At 54.1% G+C, this 19,749-nt stretch overlaps 3 protein-coding genes across 9 annotated transcripts; all 3 read left to right on the forward strand.

The window, feature by feature from the left end:
• Nucleotides 1–3: 3 nt before the first annotated feature.
• Nucleotides 4–8,451, forward strand: FBXO24 (F-box protein 24). Of its 5 annotated transcripts, none has more exons than XM_074328341.2 (11): nucleotides 4–381; nucleotides 1,600–1,678; nucleotides 2,403–2,504; nucleotides 2,601–2,784; nucleotides 3,778–4,016; nucleotides 4,236–4,470; nucleotides 5,104–5,262; nucleotides 5,534–5,655; nucleotides 5,912–6,043; nucleotides 7,349–7,519; nucleotides 7,835–8,451. In XM_074328341.2, exons 2-11 carry the CDS (start codon nucleotides 1,649–1,651, stop codon nucleotides 8,195–8,197), a joined length of 1,737 nt encoding a protein of 578 aa, XP_074184442.1. In that variant the 5' UTR covers nucleotides 4–381; nucleotides 1,600–1,648; the 3' UTR covers nucleotides 8,198–8,451. The 5 variants fall into 5 exon arrangements, with proteins under 5 accessions (XP_074184442.1, XP_019608297.2, XP_019608296.2 ...); XM_019752738.3 differs by having other exon boundaries at nucleotides 5–381; nucleotides 1,600–1,729; XM_019752737.3 differs by lacking the exon at nucleotides 4–381 and adding an exon at nucleotides 401–813 and having other exon boundaries at nucleotides 1,600–1,729.
• Nucleotides 8,452–8,599: 148 nt separating this feature from the next.
• PCOLCE (procollagen C-endopeptidase enhancer) lies at nucleotides 8,600–14,420 on the forward strand. 2 transcript variants are annotated; one of them, XM_019752740.3, is made up of 10 exons: nucleotides 8,600–9,571; nucleotides 10,430–10,538; nucleotides 10,901–11,159; nucleotides 11,356–11,430; nucleotides 12,024–12,148; nucleotides 12,665–12,801; nucleotides 13,139–13,410; nucleotides 13,659–13,736; nucleotides 13,877–14,047; nucleotides 14,176–14,420. In XM_019752740.3, the coding sequence occupies exons 1-10, from the start codon at nucleotides 9,477–9,479 to the stop codon at nucleotides 14,340–14,342; spliced, it is 1,488 nt and encodes a 495-aa protein (XP_019608299.3). In that variant the 5' UTR covers nucleotides 8,600–9,476; the 3' UTR covers nucleotides 14,343–14,420. The 2 variants fall into 2 exon arrangements, with proteins under 2 accessions (XP_019608299.3, XP_019608300.3); XM_019752741.3 differs by lacking the exon at nucleotides 11,356–11,430.
• Nucleotides 14,421–15,190: 770 nt separating this feature from the next.
• MOSPD3 (motile sperm domain containing 3) lies at nucleotides 15,191–18,964 on the forward strand. Of its 2 annotated transcripts, XM_019752751.3 has the most exons (6): nucleotides 15,191–15,965; nucleotides 16,430–16,697; nucleotides 16,923–16,998; nucleotides 17,221–17,450; nucleotides 18,444–18,608; nucleotides 18,727–18,964. In XM_019752751.3, the coding sequence occupies exons 2-6, from the start codon at nucleotides 16,493–16,495 to the stop codon at nucleotides 18,756–18,758; spliced, it is 708 nt and encodes a 235-aa protein (XP_019608310.1). In that variant the 5' UTR covers nucleotides 15,191–15,965; nucleotides 16,430–16,492; the 3' UTR covers nucleotides 18,759–18,964. The 2 variants fall into 2 exon arrangements, with proteins under 2 accessions (XP_019608310.1, XP_019608309.1); XM_019752750.3 differs by lacking the exon at nucleotides 15,191–15,965 and having other exon boundaries at nucleotides 16,255–16,697.
• Nucleotides 18,965–19,749: the final 785 nt, after the last annotated feature.

The raw sequence follows: 19,749 nt of genomic DNA on the forward strand, positions 1-19,749 counted from the left end.
GAGTGAGGCGAGAGAAGGGAGGGGGACTAGAATGGAGCTCTCGCCAACTGCCGACGCTCCAGCCCGCTCATCGCATCCAATCACAATGCTTAGGGCTGAAGATGAAGCCAATCAGGTCCAACCAGGAGGCGGGGACGCCCGCGCTCAACTAGAAGTGATAGAGGCCGAGAGACCGCAAGCCCGGGACTACTAGTCCTCTTCCAATGAAGACCAATCGCAAGCCAGATACAGGAGAGTGACTGTGAAGAAGACCAATTAGATCATCCAGAGGGAACCTGGCCCTACCTCTTCTCTGAGGGACGACTCTAACTACCAATAGCATGGGCGAGAAGGCAGTCCCTTCGCTAAGGAGGAGGTGTGAGCTAGAACTTTGAGACTGAGGTAAAGAATGGGAGCCCGGCGCGTTGGTTGGGATGGGAGCATTATAAGGGCAGAAGTGTGTGCGAACTGGACGTGTTAGGAAGCGAGTCAGTTTTGAGCGCCTAAGATGTACTGGGGGGGTGCTAGGCGACTCCTGAGGCCAGTGCGCAGAGGGTCGTGGTAGGTGAAGGGACTGTGGAGGCCTGGCGGGCGGCTTCCCAGAGCCTGGAGAGACCCTGCTCAGCTTCTGGAGGGAGGGTTCCAGGAGACCGGGAAAGGCTTGAGAGCTGCCGCCCGGCCTGCCAGCCCTCCCAGAGGAGCGCGCCGGTACAGGAATTGTGATGATAAGACTGGGGATTTAGTTTAGAAGGGACCGTTTCTTCTAGAAGTCCTCCTTTTTACAAATGAAACAGACGGAGGAAAGTGGGTGAGTTGGCAGGAGCAAACAGCAAGGTACTGACAGCTTGCACTAGAACCCAGGCTTCCCACTACATCAGCTTTTACGGTGGACTTTTTCTTTTCTCACTCTCTTTGCCTCCTGGGGTGAAATGAAGTGTATAAAGGGAACCCAGTTATGAGAGGAAGCTGATGATACTTTCGGTCTGCTGAGAGATCTAACATGCTTTTAGATGCATGAAGACCTTTCGTAGTCTACTTAGTATGTTAATAGTTGCCTAACCACTCATAAGTCACATCTCAGATGCTGACATTCCTAAACATTTATTGAATTATTAAAATTCCATCCTGGGTATCCCAAACCAGCTGTTTACTAGTCACCGTAAATAAGGGAGTTTGGATGGGTGATAGTCTGTTAGCACAATAAACAAACGAGTCTGTAATACTGCACAGCTCAGGGCTGGCTGTGAGCCCCTGGAAGAGCCAGCTGCTCCTTAGATTTACTGGTGCAGATCTTCCGCCCCTATCTGGACAGACACAACCCGTTTCTCCTCATAAATGTCACCCCGCCCCCCAACATAAAAATAAGTGAATAACTTAGACTCTGGGAGATACCCTAAACTTTCAGAGTAAATTAGCCCTTTCCACCATAGTGGGTTTCCCTTCATACAGTTACTGTCCCAAGAAAGCAGTGTGCTTTTGGATATATTTTTCATGAGACTATAAAAGGTTGGCTGAATTGTTCCCACTTTCATCTGGTGCATGCTTTTGTGAGATAGATGGTCATTAGCAGGGTCACCTTCCCCCTCGTTAAACTGAATTTATACTTTTTTTTTTTTTGAGTTTATACTCTTGAGCTACAAATCTTCTGGAGGCCCTGGCCTGCTGAGATATGAAGAATTCACCAGTGTTTCTCTACAGAGTTAGTACTAAAAGGACCTCAAGTGGAAAAACGTCCTACTACTCCCTGAAAGTAAAGGCCTCATGTACCAGTAGTTCACACTATTTCCCCTGTAAAATGCATATCCCAGGAGCCATTGGGCGGCTACAGATGAGCTAGAACTGAAGAGCTAAAACAGAAAATCCCAGGCAAGGTTGGGGAAAATAGGTCACAGTGGCTAGGCAGTGAGGTCACAGAGAGGTTTGTCTGCCCCAGACTCCATGGGGAGGGGCCTGGGAGGCAGAGGGGCCCCAGAGGTCCCCCAAGTCCAGGCAGGGGACATGGTGTGGGAAAGGCAGCAGGGACAAGGCCCAGGACGGGTGCCAAGGGGCCTGGAGAAATGAGGGCAGGAGCAGGGAGGGGGCAGTCAGGATGGTGAGGAGAAGCCAGAGAAAGCTGCAAAATTTCAGTGGGCTGTGTGCAGATGGGAAGAGAGGCTCAGGGTGAGGGGTGGGGGCAGGGCAAGGGAAGGGCAGGAAGAGAGTAGCAAGAGATCTGGGGAGGGGTTACTTGAAGAAGTTGGACTTGGAACAAGGCAGACAGGGAGAGGCTGATCCATGGACCTAGAGAGAAAGATTGGAAGATTTGACGGCACAGAGCTGAAAGTCAGCACTATGAGCCCCCCAGATAGTAATTAATGAAAGAGACTGAGAGAAGGAAGAAAAAGAGCACGATCCTCATGGAACCCCTATGCTCCCCCTTCTAGGTAAAGCGGAGCTGCCCTTCATGTGGCCCAGAGCTTGAGGTTGAAGAAGAGAAGAAGGGGAGAGGGAACTCTATTTCTGTTCAGTTGTTTCCCCCAGAGCTGGTGAGTCCTTGGGGAGGAGGTATTAAGAATAAAGGGCTGGGGGCCAGACCACTGAGGGGCCCCGATGATCCCCACTTCCTCCCTCCTGTCCCCCAGGTGGAACATATCATCTCATTCCTCCCAGTGAGAGATGTAGTCGCCCTAGGCCAGACCTGCCACTACTTCCACGAAGTGTGCGATGCTGAGGGCGTGTGGAGACGCATCTGTCGCAGGCTCAGTCCTCGCCTACGAGAGCAGGGTTCTGGGGTCCGGCCCTGGAAGAGAGCTGCCATTCTTAACTGTACACCTTTCCCAGAACCTCCGGTTCTCTTTGCCTCTGTCCTACCTTATTCTGGGATCCCTCCTGCTCCATAGAGTTGCCTGATGACCTCAGCGTTCCCAGCTCTTCCAGAGCCCCATTCTCTGGAAGAAACTGTTAGATTCAAACATAAGTCATCAAGTACTTCAAGTCTAGAAGCTTAAAGTACTAGAGCCACTCTCTGATAGACATCCCACCCAGAGCTCCCATTAACTAGCTAGCATCCCTTCCATGTCTCCCTCCATATTCAAACTCGCTCCCAAATCTTACCCTAGAGACATCGTCCACTCCCCAGAAATGGAGTTTTCCCTCCTGTAAACCAGGGTTTCTCAACCTTACCACTACTGAGGTTTTGGACCAAATAATTCATTGAAGTAGGGCACTGTCCTGTGCATCACAGGATGTTTAGCAGCACCCCTGGGCTCTACCCACTAGATGCCAGTAGCACCTCCCCCAGTGGTGACAACCAGTGTCCCCTGAGAGAGATAATCTCCCCCAGGTTGAGAAACATGCTCTAAACCCTCTCCCTTCTCAGGGAGCTGCTATTCACTTACTTCATCTCACATATCAGAGATTAAGGGAGATCCAGACAGGAGATTCAAAGCTAGGCGTGAATGAGGGTTCCTGGTCTTTCTGAGTCATTCCTTTTCACTCCTTTGTGCTTCTTTTCTATGTATTTATTCTTATATTTCCCTCGATGTCTCTGATGCAAGGTTGGACAAAAGAAGTGCTCACTTACATGCATGTTTATGGATCTGAGCTGAGGTGGGCTAGAGAACTAACGTTCAGACAGAGTATAATTGAGGATATCCTCTAAACTTTCTATATGTCCTTTGGAAGGGTCTGTTCCCTAGTCCTAGGGATAGAGAGGAACTAAATAGCAGAGTATCTGAGAAATCTTATTTGCCCAAGCTCTGATTCATCTCCCTGTGTCATCCCAACCCCTTGAATCTTCCGTATCCTTCCCTTCTCCAGACACGAAAGGCCTGTATTTCCAGGCATTTGGGGGCCGCCGCCGCTGTCTCAGCAAGAGTGTAGCCCCCCTGCTAGCCCATGGCTACCGCCGCTTCTTGCCCACCAAGGACCACGTCTTCATTCTCGACTATTCTGGGACCCTCTTCTTCCTCAAAAATGCCCTGGTCTCCTCCACCCTTGGCCAGATCCAGTGGAAGCGAGCCTGCCGCTATGTTGTACTGTGTCGTGGAGCTAAGGACGTGAGTAGCAGAACCCTGGCAGCTGAGAACCCACCCCACCTTCGGGGCCCCAGGGCCCACACCCTTCCTGAGGTGTCCTCCTCAGGACAGCTGCCTTCCCATACAATGAACTGGAAAAAAGTCCTCATTTCCCAGCTGTGTACCCAATTATCTCATCTCCCACCCAGCCTCATCCCACTCCAAGCCCTAGATCCCAGACGTCTTTGTCTTTTCCTACAGTTTGCCTCAGACCCAAGATGTGACACAGTGTACCGTAAATACCTCTATGTACTGGCCACTCGGGAGCAGCTGGGAGTGGCAGGCGCAACGGGCAGCCGGGCCTGTGACTGTGTCGAAGTCTACCTGCAGTCTAGTGGGCAGCGGGTCTTCAAGATGACCTTCCACCACTCCATGAGCTTCAAACAAATTGTGCTGGTTGGTCAGGAGACCCAGCGGGCTCTCCTGCTCCTCACAGGTGTGGCTTTGAGCATTGCTGCTTTGCAAATTGTTCACTGCAGATTCTTCAGGACCTGCTGCAGGGGGAGGGAGACCTCTCCAGCTGGCTTCGGCATGCCACCTCATCTGGTCTCCAACCAAATAGCTCTGATTTTGTCTGACTCCTGTCTAGGATTCTGCATATTTCATATGCGTAAAGGGCCCTGATTTAAATTCTAATCTCCCTAACTTCCATGGCGGGCACCTCACTTTATACCGCAAACGGCTCCCCTACTTTCTCTGTGTTTCCTATCCCTGACCACACTCCCAAGCCTAAGATCTTCTGGACTTCTTAATTCTGGGCAGGGCCCTGAATTCCCAGACGTCATTCCCAACGTTCAGATTGAATTCTGCCGAATCTAACTAGGTATTTTTCTCCACTCATCCCTCACACTGAAGGACTGCCCTGATTTATTTTTGTTGGTAAACAGCTAGCCTCTGGGAAACTTGAGGTCACTCTTCCCTTATTTCATCTCTACCCTTTTTCTTCCAAACCCACTCTAGGGCAGTAAACATCTCATTCCGTATGGCTTAGGGGGTCTTTTGGGAAGTTAATATGGATCTTGGAGGGTCCTCTCCCCCATATAATTGTCTGCCTCCCCACACCCCATAGAGGAAGGAAAGATCTACTTTTTGGTAGTGAATGAAACCCAGCTGGACCAACCACGTTCCTACACAGTTCAGCTGGTCCTGAGGAAGGTATCCTGTTGCCTGCCTCACCTGCGTGTGGCCTGCATGGCTTCCAACCAGAGCAGTACTCTCTATATCACGGGTAAGAACCCCTCCCTTGTTCTTCAGACCCCAGCCCTGGACAGATCTTCCAGACACAGACACCATCCCCTACCCACCCGCAATTCTTCCAGCTCTGTGGTGGACCCGTAGGGCATCCTAGTAAAAGATGTTTAGATTCCCAGACATCATAGCTGGGTAATTTCCAGTGGGTGTGAGACTCCCTGGATCTTGCAGTTTTCATCCTAGGTGGGGCCTTATCACTAGGAAATGGGTGCCCAAAGCTGCTGAACTGAGGGCTCCCGACCCCCCAGACCAGGGGGGAGTGTATTTTGAGGTGCATACCCCAGGGGTGTATCGTGATCTCTTTGGGACCCTTCAAGCATTTGACCCCTTGGACCATCAGATGCCACTTGCTCTCTCACTGCCTGCCAAGGTAGGATCCTGGAGGAGGGGGCAGATCAGAGGGGGCGGAGCTTTAGGGGTTGAAATGTTCTGAAGATCTGTAATAGGAGCCGGAACCAAATGATTGATCAGGGAGGCACAGGGGATCCAGAGAGGGGGGTGATACAGAGGGCAAGGCCCAAAGAGATCAGCCAGGGATAGCAGGTTAGTGGTTGGGAGGCTTTGGAGTTCAGAGTTCCTCTGGAGGGAACTGAATGCCTACCTCCCCTTTCTATCTTACCCGCTAGGTCCTATTCTGTGCTCTTGGCTACAATCACCTTGGCCTGGTGGATGAATTTGGCCGAATCTTTATGCAAGGAAATAACAGATATGGGCAGCTGGGAACAGGGGACAAAATGGACCGAGGGGAACCCACACAGGTAAGACTGTTTCCTAGCAACTCTCATCCTGACCCCCTTCCTCCAATTCCCTGACCCCTGGATCACTCCACTTCTCCAATTACCATAGAATCCACTTCTGCTGCCTAGGAAGTTAAGCCAACCATTATGTAACGCCTGTGATACTGTTGTGTGTCTTACCCAGGGTTGGCACTGAGGTTCGTTCTGTGCAGTGCATGCTGTAAGTGCAATAGGAATTGAGTGAAGCAGGGAGACCCGAGTGGGCTGGACTAAGTAGAAGAGGCGAGATGCGAGCAGGGTCTAGTGGGTTAGATAGGACTTGGGTGGGGATAGGGAAAGGCATCCTGTGTAATGGGAACAGGGACAAAGCTTGCACATACCTGGGACAGTGAAAAGACTGGCCTGACTAAAGGAGAGAGAGTATTTTATAAATGGGTAGATATGTGGTGGTAGAGGTAGGTGTAAGCTTGGAGAGGCATAGATTTGGGAAAGAGTCATTTCAGGTTCTGGAGCAGGAGCAGGCAACCCCCACAGGTGATTGAGAGCAGGTCAGCTGGCCGGAGTGCGCAGGAAGCTTTGAGTGAGAAGCCCCTGGGAGGCTGTTGAGTGACAGCAGCACTTGAGACGAGGTCCTGGGGCTAGTACAGGGGAGGAAGAATGGAAAGGAATGGAAACAGGAGATGCCTTGAAAAAAAATGAAGAAGCTCTGGAAACTGATTAGATGTGAGCAGAGAGGTGTAGGACATACGTGACTCTGGCAATAGGTCCCTTGAAGCAAAATGGTATTAGCAACAAACGTGAATTGGAAGGGATGCTGCTTTGAGGAAAGGGCATGAATGTGGACTTTCTGCAGTAAAACACTAAAGTGGAAATGTCTCACTGGCAATTAGATTCTAAGTTGGAAATGACAAAATTAGAGCTAGAGGAGAAAACCTGGACAGGAGCTGCCACAGTAGGCAGGGGAATGGAATAGTTGTCGCTGAGATAGGAGGCATGCTCCCAAATGCCATGTCCCAGAAGCCATGGGCACAAGAAGTTTCAAAGAGGAGGGAGTGGTCAATAGTGACAGTGATACTGTAGGAATATATTTTATGGACCTGGAAAGATGGTCAGGCCATGTTTTTAGGAGGGAGAGATTGCTGCTGATCTGCGTTCAGCAGGGCAGACCTCCTGGGTGGGGCGGGGTGGGGGATATGCTGAGTCCCATTTCTCCCCTCTCTTATTTTCCCTAGATTCTGCCCTGAGTCTTCTTGTCACCCTTCTCCAAGCTGGGCCCCAAGTCCCTTGGTGTTCCTCGCCTTAGGGACTCTGGCCCTGTGTCCTCAGGTGCATTATCTGCAACGTCCCATTGCTCTGTGGTGTGGCCTCAACCACTCCCTGGTGCTGAGCCAGGCCTCGGACTTCAGGAAGGAGCTGCTGGGCTGTGGCTGTGGGGCTGGAGGTCGCCTCCCTGGCTGGCCTAAGGGGAGCGCCTCCTTCGTCAAGCTCCATGTCAAGGTCAGAGCAGGGTCAGGCGCGCTGGCAACCAGGGAGGGCAGGTAGTCCACAGGACTGTAGTTGGGGCTCCTGCAGGGACCCAGGGACCCATTTCTCCAGCACCACCACCCCCCTTTCCTGCCGTACACCGTGGCTACTGGCTATCTCCCTTAGCAAATCCTGCTGGCCATCCCTGACCTCACACAACCTTGGTGCTCAGCCAGCCAGCTCATTTGCTGGCTCATGGCTGATCTGAGGGGGAGGAACACAACAGCTAGGGCTTCGTGGGAACCCCGCAGTAAAGGCCCCACTCAGCCACGCTCCTTCTCCTCCAAGGTCCCTTTGTGTGCCTGCTCCCTCTGCTCTACCAGAGAGTGTCTCTACATGCTGTCCAGCCATGACATTGAGCACCATCCCGCCTATCGAGACCTCCCAGCCAGCAAGGTGGTGGGGACCCCCGAGCCCAACCCCGGGTCTGGAGAGCCCCAGGACCCTGGGGGGACAGCCTGGGACTGTGAGGAGTACCTCAGCCAGATTCACAGTTGCCCCACATTGCTGGACCGCATGGAAAAGATGAAGGAGATTGTGGGCTGGATGCCCTTGATGGCTGCACAGAAGGATTTCTTCTGGGAGGCCCTAGACATGCTGCAGAGGGCTGCGGGAGGGGTTGACCAAGCCCCCCCAACCCCTGAGAGTTGACCCCTCTCCTAGTCTCACCCCTGGAGGGAGAGTCTGGCCCTGGGCCAAAGGCTAAGGAGAGATGGAGCAGTAGCAATGAACACTGTATGTGTGCATGGGGAGGGGGATGCATTAGGTTGGGGACTGATAGACACGCCAGGGTGGGCAGGGAACTATTTTGTAAAATGTTCAGGGGGCTGCCCAGGAGGGACCCCCAACTTGACTATCATGGACAAGAGATTTGATGGACAAATAGAATAAAAGGCTAAAGAGAGCCCCGGTTTGGAACCCTGGGGCCTGGGAAGACCATGGGGGAGGGGAGGGGGGACCTGATGCCTGACTCAGTGGGCGAGGGAGGGCAGGAGCGTGGACGGGGCAGGCAGAGCAGAAGCAGCTCAAGCTTTCAGGCGCTCCAGAGTTGACAGTATCTGAATCCTTCAGCTTGCTTTCTTCTTCTATTCCCAAGATCTGACCCGGTCTTCTTGACTGGAATTCCTAACTCCACCTCTGGAATAATTCAGTCAACATGTGCTCCTTGGTGCTCTCTGCTTGGATCCTCTTATTCCCATTCTGAGGAAGTCACTTCGGACTTCAGAAAGCTTCCCACCCCTTTCCCTTCATCCCTGTGAAATCAATCTCCCTTCTCTCCGCTTCCTGTTTACCTTCCAGGTCTGGTTTCACGTGTCCTTTTCCCCTGCTTTCAGCTTCATCCTCCTCTTTATCCACATGCCATGCCTCCCTACCCCGCTCCCATACCTCCTTTCTCCTTGGCCTAGTCTGGCCCAGAGGTGGAGAGAAGAAACTGGAAATTTGAAGTTGGAAAATAAGCTGGAAAAGGTGATGGTCAGGAAGAGGGTGAGAGGTTGGGAGTCCAGGAAAGGACTCCTGGATGCTGAGGAAGCAACAATGGGGAAGATCGTGAGTGGGCTGGACAGTGCTCGGCAAGGACCAGAGGCTGTGTTCACAGGATGCGCAGGCACTGGATGCAGCGGACTTCCAGATGACATTACTTGATGCCTAGATTATAGCTGAGGCCCTGATGCTCCCTCAGCCCTTCATTGCTCCACCCCCTACTTAGGTCGATATGTGTCCTGGACCTAGAGAGGCCCCTGGACTCACCACTGTCCCAGCTCTACTCTCCCTGTCCCGCCTTCCCCGCCGCCCTCCCCACTGGCCAGTCCCCACGCCCACACAGCCCGGCTGCCTCATCTGGCACTGATTATCCCTGCTGCTGCGGCTGCCGCTGCTAAACTCAGCTGCTGCCTCTGTCTGGAGGACCCCAGCGCCTCTCCCCCCAGCCATGCTGCCTGCTGCCACAGCCTCCCTCTTGGGGCCCCTCCTCACTGCCTGGGCCCTGCTGCCTTTTGCCCAGGGCCAGACCCCCAACTACACCAGGTAGGTCTCTTAGCACCTTCCAATTAGCTTGAGTAATCTTCAAAGCCTGGTGGGTTATGCCTGTGGATCTCGTAGATGCTTTTGCTAATAAATCATCCTAGAGCACTCCTGCAGCCCCCTACCCTTCTCTGGCCCCCAAGTCCTCCCCCTCTACTGCAAGACCACTGTCTCCTGCGGGTCGCCAAACCCCATTCCTTCAGCCTCTGTCCTCTGCCCTCTAAGTCTCCCCATACACCCAGACCGTTGGCCCCCCATGGAACCTTAGAGCGCCAAGACTTTGAACTTGCCTGGTAGCTGGACATCTGGATTCCAGAAAGGAATTAGAGATTGTGGGGGGAAGTGGGAGCAGTGAGTGGGAGATTTGGGAGTCAGATACTCAGGTAGTTATCTGGAAGAAGAGCAGAGCAAAGGTTGGGAGCTCAGGGAGCCTGGTCTCCCGGTTCAGTTTGAGGGCCATCTCTGCTGCTTCTCCCTCATCTCTCCACCCCCTCCCCCGCACCGCCTCGTGGCTGTGTCTACATCTGGAAGTAGTTAGGCGGCTCCTGTCCCAACTGCCTGGCAGGGTGAGGGGGGAGAGTGAGGAAGGGGGGCTGAGGAGGATTCCGGGAATTCCTGTTGGGGTGGGGGTGGGGACTGGGGTTGGAGGGATAGACACATTGCTGGCCCCACTTTTTTCTGATCCTCTGCTATAGTGTTTCCCACCCCAATTCTCTCCTGGCTGGCTGAGACCATCCCAGACCCCTTAGGCCTTTCTCCCTCATGCTCCGGGCTTCCCTCCCTGGCCTCCCCATTCTCATGACCCCATCCGGTCCACCCACTGCTCCTCGACCCATGGTTGACCCCTCTTCTGTCCTCCAGACCCGTGTTCCTGTGCGGAGGGGATGTGACTGGGGAATCAGGTTACGTGGCAAGTGAGGGTTTTCCCAACCTCTACCCCCCCAATAAGGAGTGCGTCTGGACAATAACGGTGAGGAGGCCCCTCTGCTCACGACCCCTTTTCAGTCCCGAGGCCTGGGTGCAGCCAACACCACCCTTCTCCTGGGGAAGTCCAAGCCCCCTCCCCTCTGCACCCTGATGGCATCAGTGTTCACAGCGATACCCCTCTTAACCCGTCACTTCATCCCTGACCCCTGTAATGTCCCCACATACCTCAGATGTCCCCTGCACAAGCCCCCAGCCCCATGCAGAGCCCAGGCCCTCTGCTCTGCAAGATGGCATTCCTTCTTCAGGCCCAAATTTCTGTAGGAAATGCTTGGGGAAAGGGAGATGCCCTTTGCCTGTGCTGTGTGTGGCCTGACTTTGTGGGTCCCGCCCTGTCCCTGCAATCAGGTCCCCGAAGGCCAGACTGTGTCCCTTTCATTCCGAGTCTTCGACCTGGAGCTGCACCCCGCCTGCCGTTATGATGCTCTGGAGGTCTTTGCCGGGTCTGGAACCTCTGGCCAGCGGCTCGGACGCTTCTGCGGGACCTTCCGGCCGGCGCCCTTAGTCGCCCCTGGCAACCAGGTGACCCTGAGGATGACGGCGGATGAGGGCACTGGAGGACGAGGCTTCCTGCTCTGGTACAGCGGGCGGGCCACCTCAGGCACTGGTGAGACCTCCCTCACCTCCGCCTTCCCCCTCTCCTGGCCCCGCCCCGGCGCAGGCCCCGCCCCCAGCCTTAACTTTCACCCCAAGAGCCTAGGAGCCCATTATCTCCCTTTCCCTTTTTCCTCACTAACTGCCCCTCCAGTCCCTCCTCCCCGTCTTCTCTCCCCTCTCCCGCTCCCACCCACCCCCTCTTCCAGGCCCCCCCCCAGGCGCGAGGCGGAAATGGGTCACCGACCCACGGGTGGAATGGGCGGCCTGGGGTTACTGGGATGGTGAGTAACTGCCCGCCCCCGTCCGCAATCGGGCTCCCTCAGACAGGCGTGAGGGGGCACCCCAGTGATAGGGGACCAGGTTCCCTGACCTGGAGCCCCCTACACCCAGCCCGGGGCTCCCGATTGCGGTCCCATCACCCGCTCCTGGCGGCAGAAGTCCCCCCTAAAATGTTTAAGGCAGGTACCTCCCTAAAGGGGCCTAGGGGGGTGTGCCCCATTTTAAGGGGATCCTCACAGCATGAGGACTCTCCAGCCTGCAAAGGGGACTTCTCTGTCTGGCGGGGGAGATGGGATCTCCCAGGGGAAGAGAGGTGTGGCCGCGGGTCAGGGGGCGGGGCAAGTAGGGGCGTGTCCAGCCAATTCCTCCTCCCCCTTCCACCGCCCGCCTGGGTGCCCCGCGGTCCAAAACTTCCCTGAGCCTCGCTTCTCCAAGCCCCCTCTCTGCTAACCTTTTTCCTCCTCTTCTCGTCCCGTCATCCTGAGACCCCGACATCCAAACTTCCTGCACGGACAGGCTCCCAACCTAGAGCTCTTCTCGAGCTGACCGCGCGTCTCCACCGCCCCCCACCCCCACTCCTTTCTCCCCTCCCCAGAGCACCAATTTTGCGGGGGGCGGCTGGAGAAGGCCCAGGGAACCCTGACCACGCCCAACTGGCCCGAGTCTGATTACCCCCCGGGCATCAGCTGTTCCTGGCACATCATCGCGCCCCCGGACCAGGTACAGACCCCTGCCCGGGCTGCCCTCGGGGACCCGGGCGGCGTCCTCCAGCATGCAGCCAGCAAAGATTTATTGAACATCTATGTCCTGAGTCCTGAGCTGGCGCTGGTGGGGAGTCAAAACAGAGCCAACATGCTTGCAAGCACAATAAATAAATACATAAATAAATAAAATTACACCTAAGACGAGCGAGGTATACGATGCCGATAAACTGGTGTGGGGAGGGGGCGGGGGATGGATTCCGGGTCTGTTCCTTGAGAATGAGTCAGGACTTGACTTTGCCAACGATGGCGATGGACGCCACTGCAGGGTTCCGGTGTATGGGATCCCTTGAGTTGTGGTGTGAGTGCATTAAGAGGAGGGCGCAAGGGGATGCGGGAGGTGAGAGAGGAGGCCTCTGGTAGAGCGCCTCTACCAGAGGTGGCAATAGGTAGAGGAGTTGAGAGGTGCCGAGCTCCTGAACCCTCTGGCAGCCCGGGGACCCACCGCGCAGCCTCGCCTCTGCCCTGCTGCCAGGTGGTCTCATTGACCTTCGGGAAGTTTGACCTGGAGCCCGACACGTACTGCCGCTACGACTCGGTCAGCGTGTTCAACGGAGCCGTGAGCGACGACTCCAAGAGGCTGGGGAAGTTCTGCGGTGACACAGTCCCGGGGTGAGGGGGCGGGACCCGGCTGGGTGGCGCGGGATCGGGTGTATCCACCTACTCAGGTGCAGGAGTGGGGGAACCTCACTGCTGTTGGGAGGGGCAGGGCTTAGCTGAAGAGGCAGGGTCTGAACCTGTGAACCCCAAACCGGTGGGTGGAGCAGGTAGTGTACCAGGCTCGCACTAGGTCTAGGGTCTGTGGATCCAGAGGCCAGTGGGGCCTGCGAAGCTGAAGTCAGGAATTAATGCATCCAACTGAGGGGCAGAGGTTAAAAGGCCACTGGCCTGGGTCGGGCAGGGTGCACAGCCCCCTTGACACCTCCCCCCAATGCCCTGCCGCCCACAGTTCCATCTCCTCCGAAGGGAATGAGCTCCTCGTCCAGTTCGTCTCAGACCTCAGCGTCACAGCCGATGGCTTCTCAGCCTCCTACAGGACCCTGCCACGGGGCGCCGCCAAAGAAGGGCCTGCCCGGAGTCCAGAGGAGGGTGCCCGGCCAGGTCCCCAGCTCCTTGGCCCTAGCCCCAAGCCCGGAAACCGACCCAAAGTCAAGCCTGAATCCCCACCTACTGAGAAAAAGAAAGCCTCACCCCAGGCTGAGGCGACCCCGGTGGGCCCCAGTGAGTCTGGGAAGGGGGAGGAAGGAGATGCAGACTAAGATGGTTGTGTCAAAGAGTTCCTTTCTTGGCTCACTTGTTCATTCATACAATACTCACTGCGACCTCCGTGCTAATGTCTGGTACTGGGTGCTGGGACCCAAAGCTGGACAGAACTCTGAACAAGTTCAAATCAATGAGGCTGTTATAGAGAAAGTGACCTCCCTGCTGGGTAGATCACCCTCCACACACTGCCCCCCTCTCCCTCCTAGATGTACCCAGTATCACCTGCCCAAAGCAGTGCCGGCGGACAGGCACTTTGCAGAGCAACTTCTGTACCAGCAACCTGGGTAAGAAGCCTCATCCATCCCTAAGCTCTGCTCTTCCAGCTCCTCTCACCTTCCCTCCTGTCCCCAAAGTGCCCTTTCCTTCTGCTTCCAGCCCTGCCCTGACCTCCTGTCTCCTCCCACTCACCTTCACTCTCCCACAGTGGTGACCGCAACAGTGAAGTCCATGGTTCGGGGTCCAGGGGAGGGCCTCACTGTCACTGTCAGTCTCATTGGTGCTTACAAAACCGGAGGCCTGGACCTGCCCTCTCCACCCACTGACACCTCCCTGAAGTTTTACGTGCCCTGCAAGCAATGCCCTCCCATGAAGAAAGGTAACAGAAATATGGGGAGGTGGGGACTGGGACTTAGCCTCATGGAAGTGACAGAGGGACTCAGATGAGAAGATACCATCTACAAAGTACATAACATGAGTTTTTAATCCCTCCTTCCCCTCCCCCAGGAGTCAGTTATCTGCTGATGGGCCAGGTAGAAGAGAACAGAGGTCCCGTCCTTCCTCCAGAGAGCTTTGTGGTCCTCTACAGGCCCAACCAGGACCAGATCCTCACCAACCTCAGCAAGAGAAGGTGCCCTTCCCAGCCTGTTCCGGCTGCTGGGTCCCAGACCTGAGGCCCAGGCCGGCCTCCAGCCCCTGGCCCTAGGGACCCCTTTTTTATCCAAATAAATATTCCTTGACTGAGGAAGGGATCACATCTCCATTTCTATGGTTTTGGTGACCATCTTGGGGATTTCTTTTCATGCATTCATTAAACTCAAGACATTTACTATACAGAAGACTATTTTAAGAATGTAGGTGGATCTTGTCACCCCTTTGCTCAAAACTCTCCTGCATTCTCAACACACACACACACACACACACACACACACACACACACAGGACTATTTAGATGGATATGTTAATGAGCTTGATTGTGGTGATCTTTTATATATACACAAGGTCAGACAATTGTGTTTGCAAATTTTCCACCATGCACTTACACAGTGGGAAGTTTGCAAACTTAATTGTCCGACTTATGTGTGTGTATAAAAACATCAAGTTGTAGACCTTAAATATATACAATTTTTATGTCAAAGATATCTCGAATCTGTTAAAAAGAAATTTTTTTTAAAAATCTCCCATAGTTTTCTATCAGTCTCAGAATAAAATCCAAAGGCCTACTGTGTGCTCAAAGGCTCTAGGTGATCTGCATCCTGCCTCCCACCCCAATCACCTCGGACTATTGTCTTCCTTACCACCACTGTTCCAGTCACACTGGCTCCTTGACCATTTCTAGTACACTGGCTTTGCCTGTAGTATTCCCTCTATCTGGAATTCTCTTCCATAGATAGCTCATGGCTCGCTTCCTAACTTCAATCAGAAGTTTGTCCTAGTTACTCAGTCATTTGTTCATTCCAAAAGGCAGGCGCTGTTTTAGGCACCAAAGATACAACAAAACAAAGTCTCTGCTCTTGTGGAAAGGAGAGTATATTCTCCTGGAGCAGAGATGAACAGTAAAATATATAAGGTCAAACAGCTCTGAGTGCTGTGAAGAAAACAAAAGCATGATTAAGAGGACGAAGTCAGATTCTACATTTGATAGGGTGCTCAGGAAGACTTTTGGATAAGATCAACTCTGTTTTTGCTCCACTGCTAACCAATTGTGTGGCCTGGGGTGAGATTGTCACCTTGCTGAGGTTTCCTTGGCTGTAAAATGTGAAGATTTGGTGTGATGATGTAAATGGCAGGGTTGGTAAATCTTAATCCCTGTGCAAATGTGAGTGATTTTCAAGTTTCATGTAGGAAGGAGAGAATCAGGAGAGGAGCCCTAGGCTGAGACCCAAATCCAACTGGGAGCAACCTCGAACTACTACTACTGTAGGAAACAGCTTTGATTGCTGCAGAAGCTTCTAGAGAGCCTGGGATTGAAGTGGAGAAAGAGGGCTTCTCTATGGGATGGAAGTCTAGCGATCTGGACAGTCTGAGTGGGAAGGAACAAGGCCCGTTTCCAGCCTCGCCCAGGTCCACCAGAGTAACTCCAGGGCTAGAGTTCTAGCCAGAGACACTGGTCAAGTTTTATGTCACCAGGATCAAGTCAATTACGTCTTTAAGCGCACCCATCGGCGTATACTTATGGCGGAAACGAGGTTGCCCTGACCAATGACAGAGGCCGTACGGCGGAAGTACAGAAAGCGTCTCTCGGGCAGATGGCTGCTCCGATACGGTCACAAATTGGCAGGTACCGTGATCAGAAGGTGAGCATCGTAGCTTGAACGGCCGATCGGAGGCGGAAACCTTAAGGAGCGCAAGCCCGAGCTCAGGGAGGGGTCGGAGGGACAGTAACAGGCCTCTGGTAGCCGGAGGCAGGAAGGGCAGATCCGGAGGAGACCTCTGCGGCAGGCGGAGTCTGGCGGGAGAGAAGGGACGGAACCCCTGGACGCCCGGAAGGGGCGGGGCCTAGTGTGGGTGGGGCTTATGGAGATAGCCCAGTTGGGGGCCGCGAGGGGACGGGTTTACGGGGTGGGAGTGACCATGGAGGTTGGGCTTGGGGGCGGGGCCTAAAGGGACTGGGCAGAGCCGGAGAGGACAAGGGTTTGGGGTCTGGGTCCTGGTCTGCGGGAGCCTCATCTAGTGAGGTTTCGAGGCCGCGGTGGCGGCGGCGCCATAAATCCAGGCCCTGCCCCACGATCTCATCCCTTTCCCCGCTTTCGCTCCCCAGCTCTAGATTCCAGGCCCTGTCCCCCGAGCTCTGCCCTCGGATGTCCCACCGCCCAGAGCCTGCATGCGCCGCGGGGCGCCCCAGGACCAGGAGCTCGTGGGTCCGGGGGCTCCTGGGCGGGGATCCCGGGGCGCCCCTCCTCCCTCGGTACCTGTTATCCCGGTCCTCGTCTTTCCCCCGGATCTAGTATTCAGAGCGGACCAACGGAGCGGACCCCGGCAGCTGCTGACCCTCTATAACCCCACGGGAGCTGCGCTTCGCTTCCGAGGTGAAGGGATGGGCCCCTCATGCTATGGATGTGGAGGCTGGTGGCAGGACATTGGGGGCGTGTATGGGCTGGAGGAGTCAGATGTGTGTGGTCAGATGTTCAGCCTTGGCGGACTGGAAGAGTCATGGGGGTAGAAGGCAAGGGGAATTCTAGTGTCCCGTCATGGGATAGGCTTGTGTGGGTCTGTGAGGCAATAGTCGGTCTCTCTGTGCCTTTATCCCCCAGTTCTGTGCACAGCACCTGCCAAGTACACAGTGTTTGATGCAGAAGGATATGTGAAGCCTCAGTCCTGCATTGACATGTGAGTTGGGAGGGTGGCGAAGCCAGATGTCACTGCCACCTCTCTCTGAATTACTGAGCTGTAGTCTTAGGTCTCAGACGTGGTCCTCTTCAACCTGTTTTCCTCACCCTCTGTCTGCGACCATATGGGAGAGTTTCCTGGGAGTGTGGGACCTGGGTCCGCTTGGATTACTGCCTCTCACTCACTTCCTCTCAATTGGCTTCTCTCCTGTCTTGGGACCAGTGTGATTCGCCACGTGTCCCCCATTCCCAGCCACTATGACGTCCAGGACCGCTTCCGCATTGAGCTGTCTGAGGAGGGGGCTGAGGGCCGAGTGGTGGGGCGCAAGGACATCACCTCGGTTCTGAGGGCGCCAGCGTACTCCCTTGAACTTCAGGAACAATCCAACCCAATGCCCCACCCAGGACCTCCTTCCTGGACAGCACCACCCACAGCCAGACACCTCCCAGAAAGTAAGTTTTGGGGGATGGGAATTCTTTAGTTCTCTAGGGAGGGAGAACCTGGCATTCCCTAGAGATAAGTTCAGCTGGAGTTGAAGACGTCTTCTGGTTCAGTCTTTTTCTTTTTGGTGGAAACATTCCTGGGAGTTGAGATTTTATATCAAGTTAGGGAATAAGCAGACTTTGCAGTTTCCCTGGTTTCTGGCCTCTACTTTGATGGAAAAGTTCTTCCTTAGCTCTAACTTCTGTACTTTCTACGATGTGCCAGCTCAGTTCAGCTCAATAAGAAACTTGTACTGAGCAGTTATGCTGTACCAAGTTGTGTGCTGGGTCTGGGAGGTGGAGGTCCCTGCTGGACAGACAGGTACACAGGAACTAGTAATCAGGCAGAGTGAAGTAAAAAAGAGTGCTGAGGGGGCGGACTGGTGGCTCAGTTGGTTAGAGCGTGAGCTCTGGGCAGCAGGGGCTGCCGGTTCGATTCCACATGGGCCAGCAAGCTGCGCCCTCCACAGCTAGAATGAAATCAACGAGCTGCCGCTCAGCTCCCAGGTGGCCAGATGGCTCAATTGGTTGGAGCGCGGGGTGTCAACCACAAGGTTGCCAGTTTACTCCTTGACTCCCCCAAGGGATGGTGGGCTCCGCCCCTCCCCCCCAACTAAGATTGAACACGGCACCTTGAGTTGAGCTGCACCCTCCACAACTAAGATGGAAAGGGCAACAACTTGACTTGGAAAAGTCCCAGAAGTACACACTGTTCCCCAATAAAGTCCTGTTCCCCTTCCCCAATAAAATCTTTAAAAACAAAAAAAAATGCTAAGGAACCAGAGGAGAGAGGGTTTCTTGTGGCTGTGGGGACAGAGGATCCAGGAAGAGAGACGACACTTACCATGTGCCACTGGAAGCCAATAAAAAGTAGATACACCTTCCATTTTCAGCCTCCTCCCTGGAGGACCTTGGGTTGGGCAGGAATGGGGGCTGGAACTCGTGCTGATCCTTGTTTCCCAGAATCCCACTCGCAACTGGCCACCAGCTCCTTCCTCCTCTTCTTGCTGACGGGCATAGTCTCGGTGGCCTTCCTTCTGCTCCCGCTCCAGGATGAACTCGGCAGCCAGCTGCCCCAAATCCTTCACGTCTCCATGGGACAAAAGTTGGTGGCAGCCTACATCTTGGGTGAGCACAGAAGTGGCCAGGGGATCCAGGCTCCAGAGAAAGGGGGATGGGGCCTGGGAAGAGGGCTTCCGGAGCCCCAGGGCTGCTCCTAGGACCTTGCTCTTTCTCCCCTCTCCAGGTCTGCTCACCATGGTTTTCCTGCGGACCTGAGCGCCCCACTCAACCTCCACCCCCTCCAGGGCAGGGATGTGGACGTGAGACGGCCACTGTGATGCTCAGACCTTGCCTCCACCCCTACGCCCTCTTCCTTCTTCCTGCCCGCTGCCCCCACCACCCCCGACAAAAAGTACCCAGGGATTTGTATTCATTTTCCAAGTTGAATAAAATAAATTTGTAAAATTAAACTGAGAAATGTAGGGAACATGCCCCTTTCTTCCTACTTCTTTGCTCCAGTTCCTCCTACTCCAATTCCCTGGGGACCCAGGACCTGAGGCAGGGAAGAGGCCCAGTCAGGATTTAGGAGAGCTGGGCTTTTGTCCTGGTGCTACACCAAAAAAACTAACCTTGAGCACGACCTTTCATTTCTCTGAGCTTCAGTTTCTACCTCCTAAACGAGGGAATTGGGAGAGTTGGTTCTTTTTTTTCTCACCCATCTTTTCACCCCACCCCCTTTGGCAACATCAGCTTGTTCTCTATACTTTTGGGTTTGTTCCTGTTTTGTTTGGTTTATTCATTTTTAAAACATTTTTAGGTTCCACATGTAAGTGAAATACAGATTTATCTTTGTCTGTTTGACTTATTTCACTTAGCATTAATGCCCACTAGGTCCATCCTTGTCATAAATGGCCCAAGATTTCATACTTTTTATGGCTGAGTAATATTCCCGTGTGTGTGTGTGTGTGTGTGTGTGTGTGTGTGTGCGCGCGCGCATGCGCGCGCGCCACATTTTCTTTATCCATTCATCTATTGATGGACACTTAGCAGCACAGGTAGATTATTGACTGGGGACAAAAACCAGCAAGGTAATGTTGTTAAGACAGACTTAGTCTATTAACGCTGCTGGAAAGCTATCAGTTGTTTCAGCTTTACTTTGGGGGCCTTGGGAGCTGCCCAACTGCCCAGGGAGTCTTGTCCTTCCCACACACGAAGCTGGCCCCAGTGGGGCATGGCCCCAGTAGTGTGCAGAGAATGGCTCAGCAGC

This window comes from Rhinolophus sinicus, chromosome 3, assembly GCF_057876585.1.
Source record: "Rhinolophus sinicus isolate RSI-liver-muscle chromosome 3, RSI-T2T, whole genome shotgun sequence".
NCBI classification, from domain to species: domain Eukaryota; kingdom Metazoa; phylum Chordata; class Mammalia; order Chiroptera; family Rhinolophidae; genus Rhinolophus; species Rhinolophus sinicus.

Excerpts from the sequence above, each read along its gene's own strand:
- MOSPD3 (XM_019752751.3), top strand. The coding sequence starts at position 16,493 with ATGCGCCGCGGGGCGCCCCAGGACCAGGAGCTCGTGGGTCCGGGGGCT. Across the intron at positions 16,698-16,922 it reads AGCTGCGCTTCGCTTCCGAG|TTCTGTGCACAGCACCTGCC; the intron begins GTGAAGGGATGG and ends TTTATCCCCCAG. Across the intron at positions 17,451-18,443 it reads AGCCAGACACCTCCCAGAAA|AATCCCACTCGCAACTGGCC; the intron begins GTAAGTTTTGGG and ends CTTGTTTCCCAG.
- FBXO24 (XM_019752738.3), top strand. The coding sequence starts at position 1,649 with ATGAAGAATTCACCAGTGTTTCTCTACAGAGTTAGTACTAAAAGGACC. Across the intron at positions 5,263-5,533 it reads CAGTACTCTCTATATCACGG|ACCAGGGGGGAGTGTATTTT; the intron begins GTAAGAACCCCT and ends CCGACCCCCCAG. Across the intron at positions 7,520-7,834 it reads TCGTCAAGCTCCATGTCAAG|GTCCCTTTGTGTGCCTGCTC; the intron begins GTCAGAGCAGGG and ends TTCTCCTCCAAG.
- PCOLCE (XM_019752740.3), top strand. The coding sequence starts at position 9,477 with ATGCTGCCTGCTGCCACAGCCTCCCTCTTGGGGCCCCTCCTCACTGCC. Across the intron at positions 12,149-12,664 it reads TCATCGCGCCCCCGGACCAG|GTGGTCTCATTGACCTTCGG; the intron begins GTACAGACCCCT and ends CCCTGCTGCCAG. Across the intron at positions 14,048-14,175 it reads ATGCCCTCCCATGAAGAAAG|GAGTCAGTTATCTGCTGATG; the intron begins GTAACAGAAATA and ends CCCCTCCCCCAG.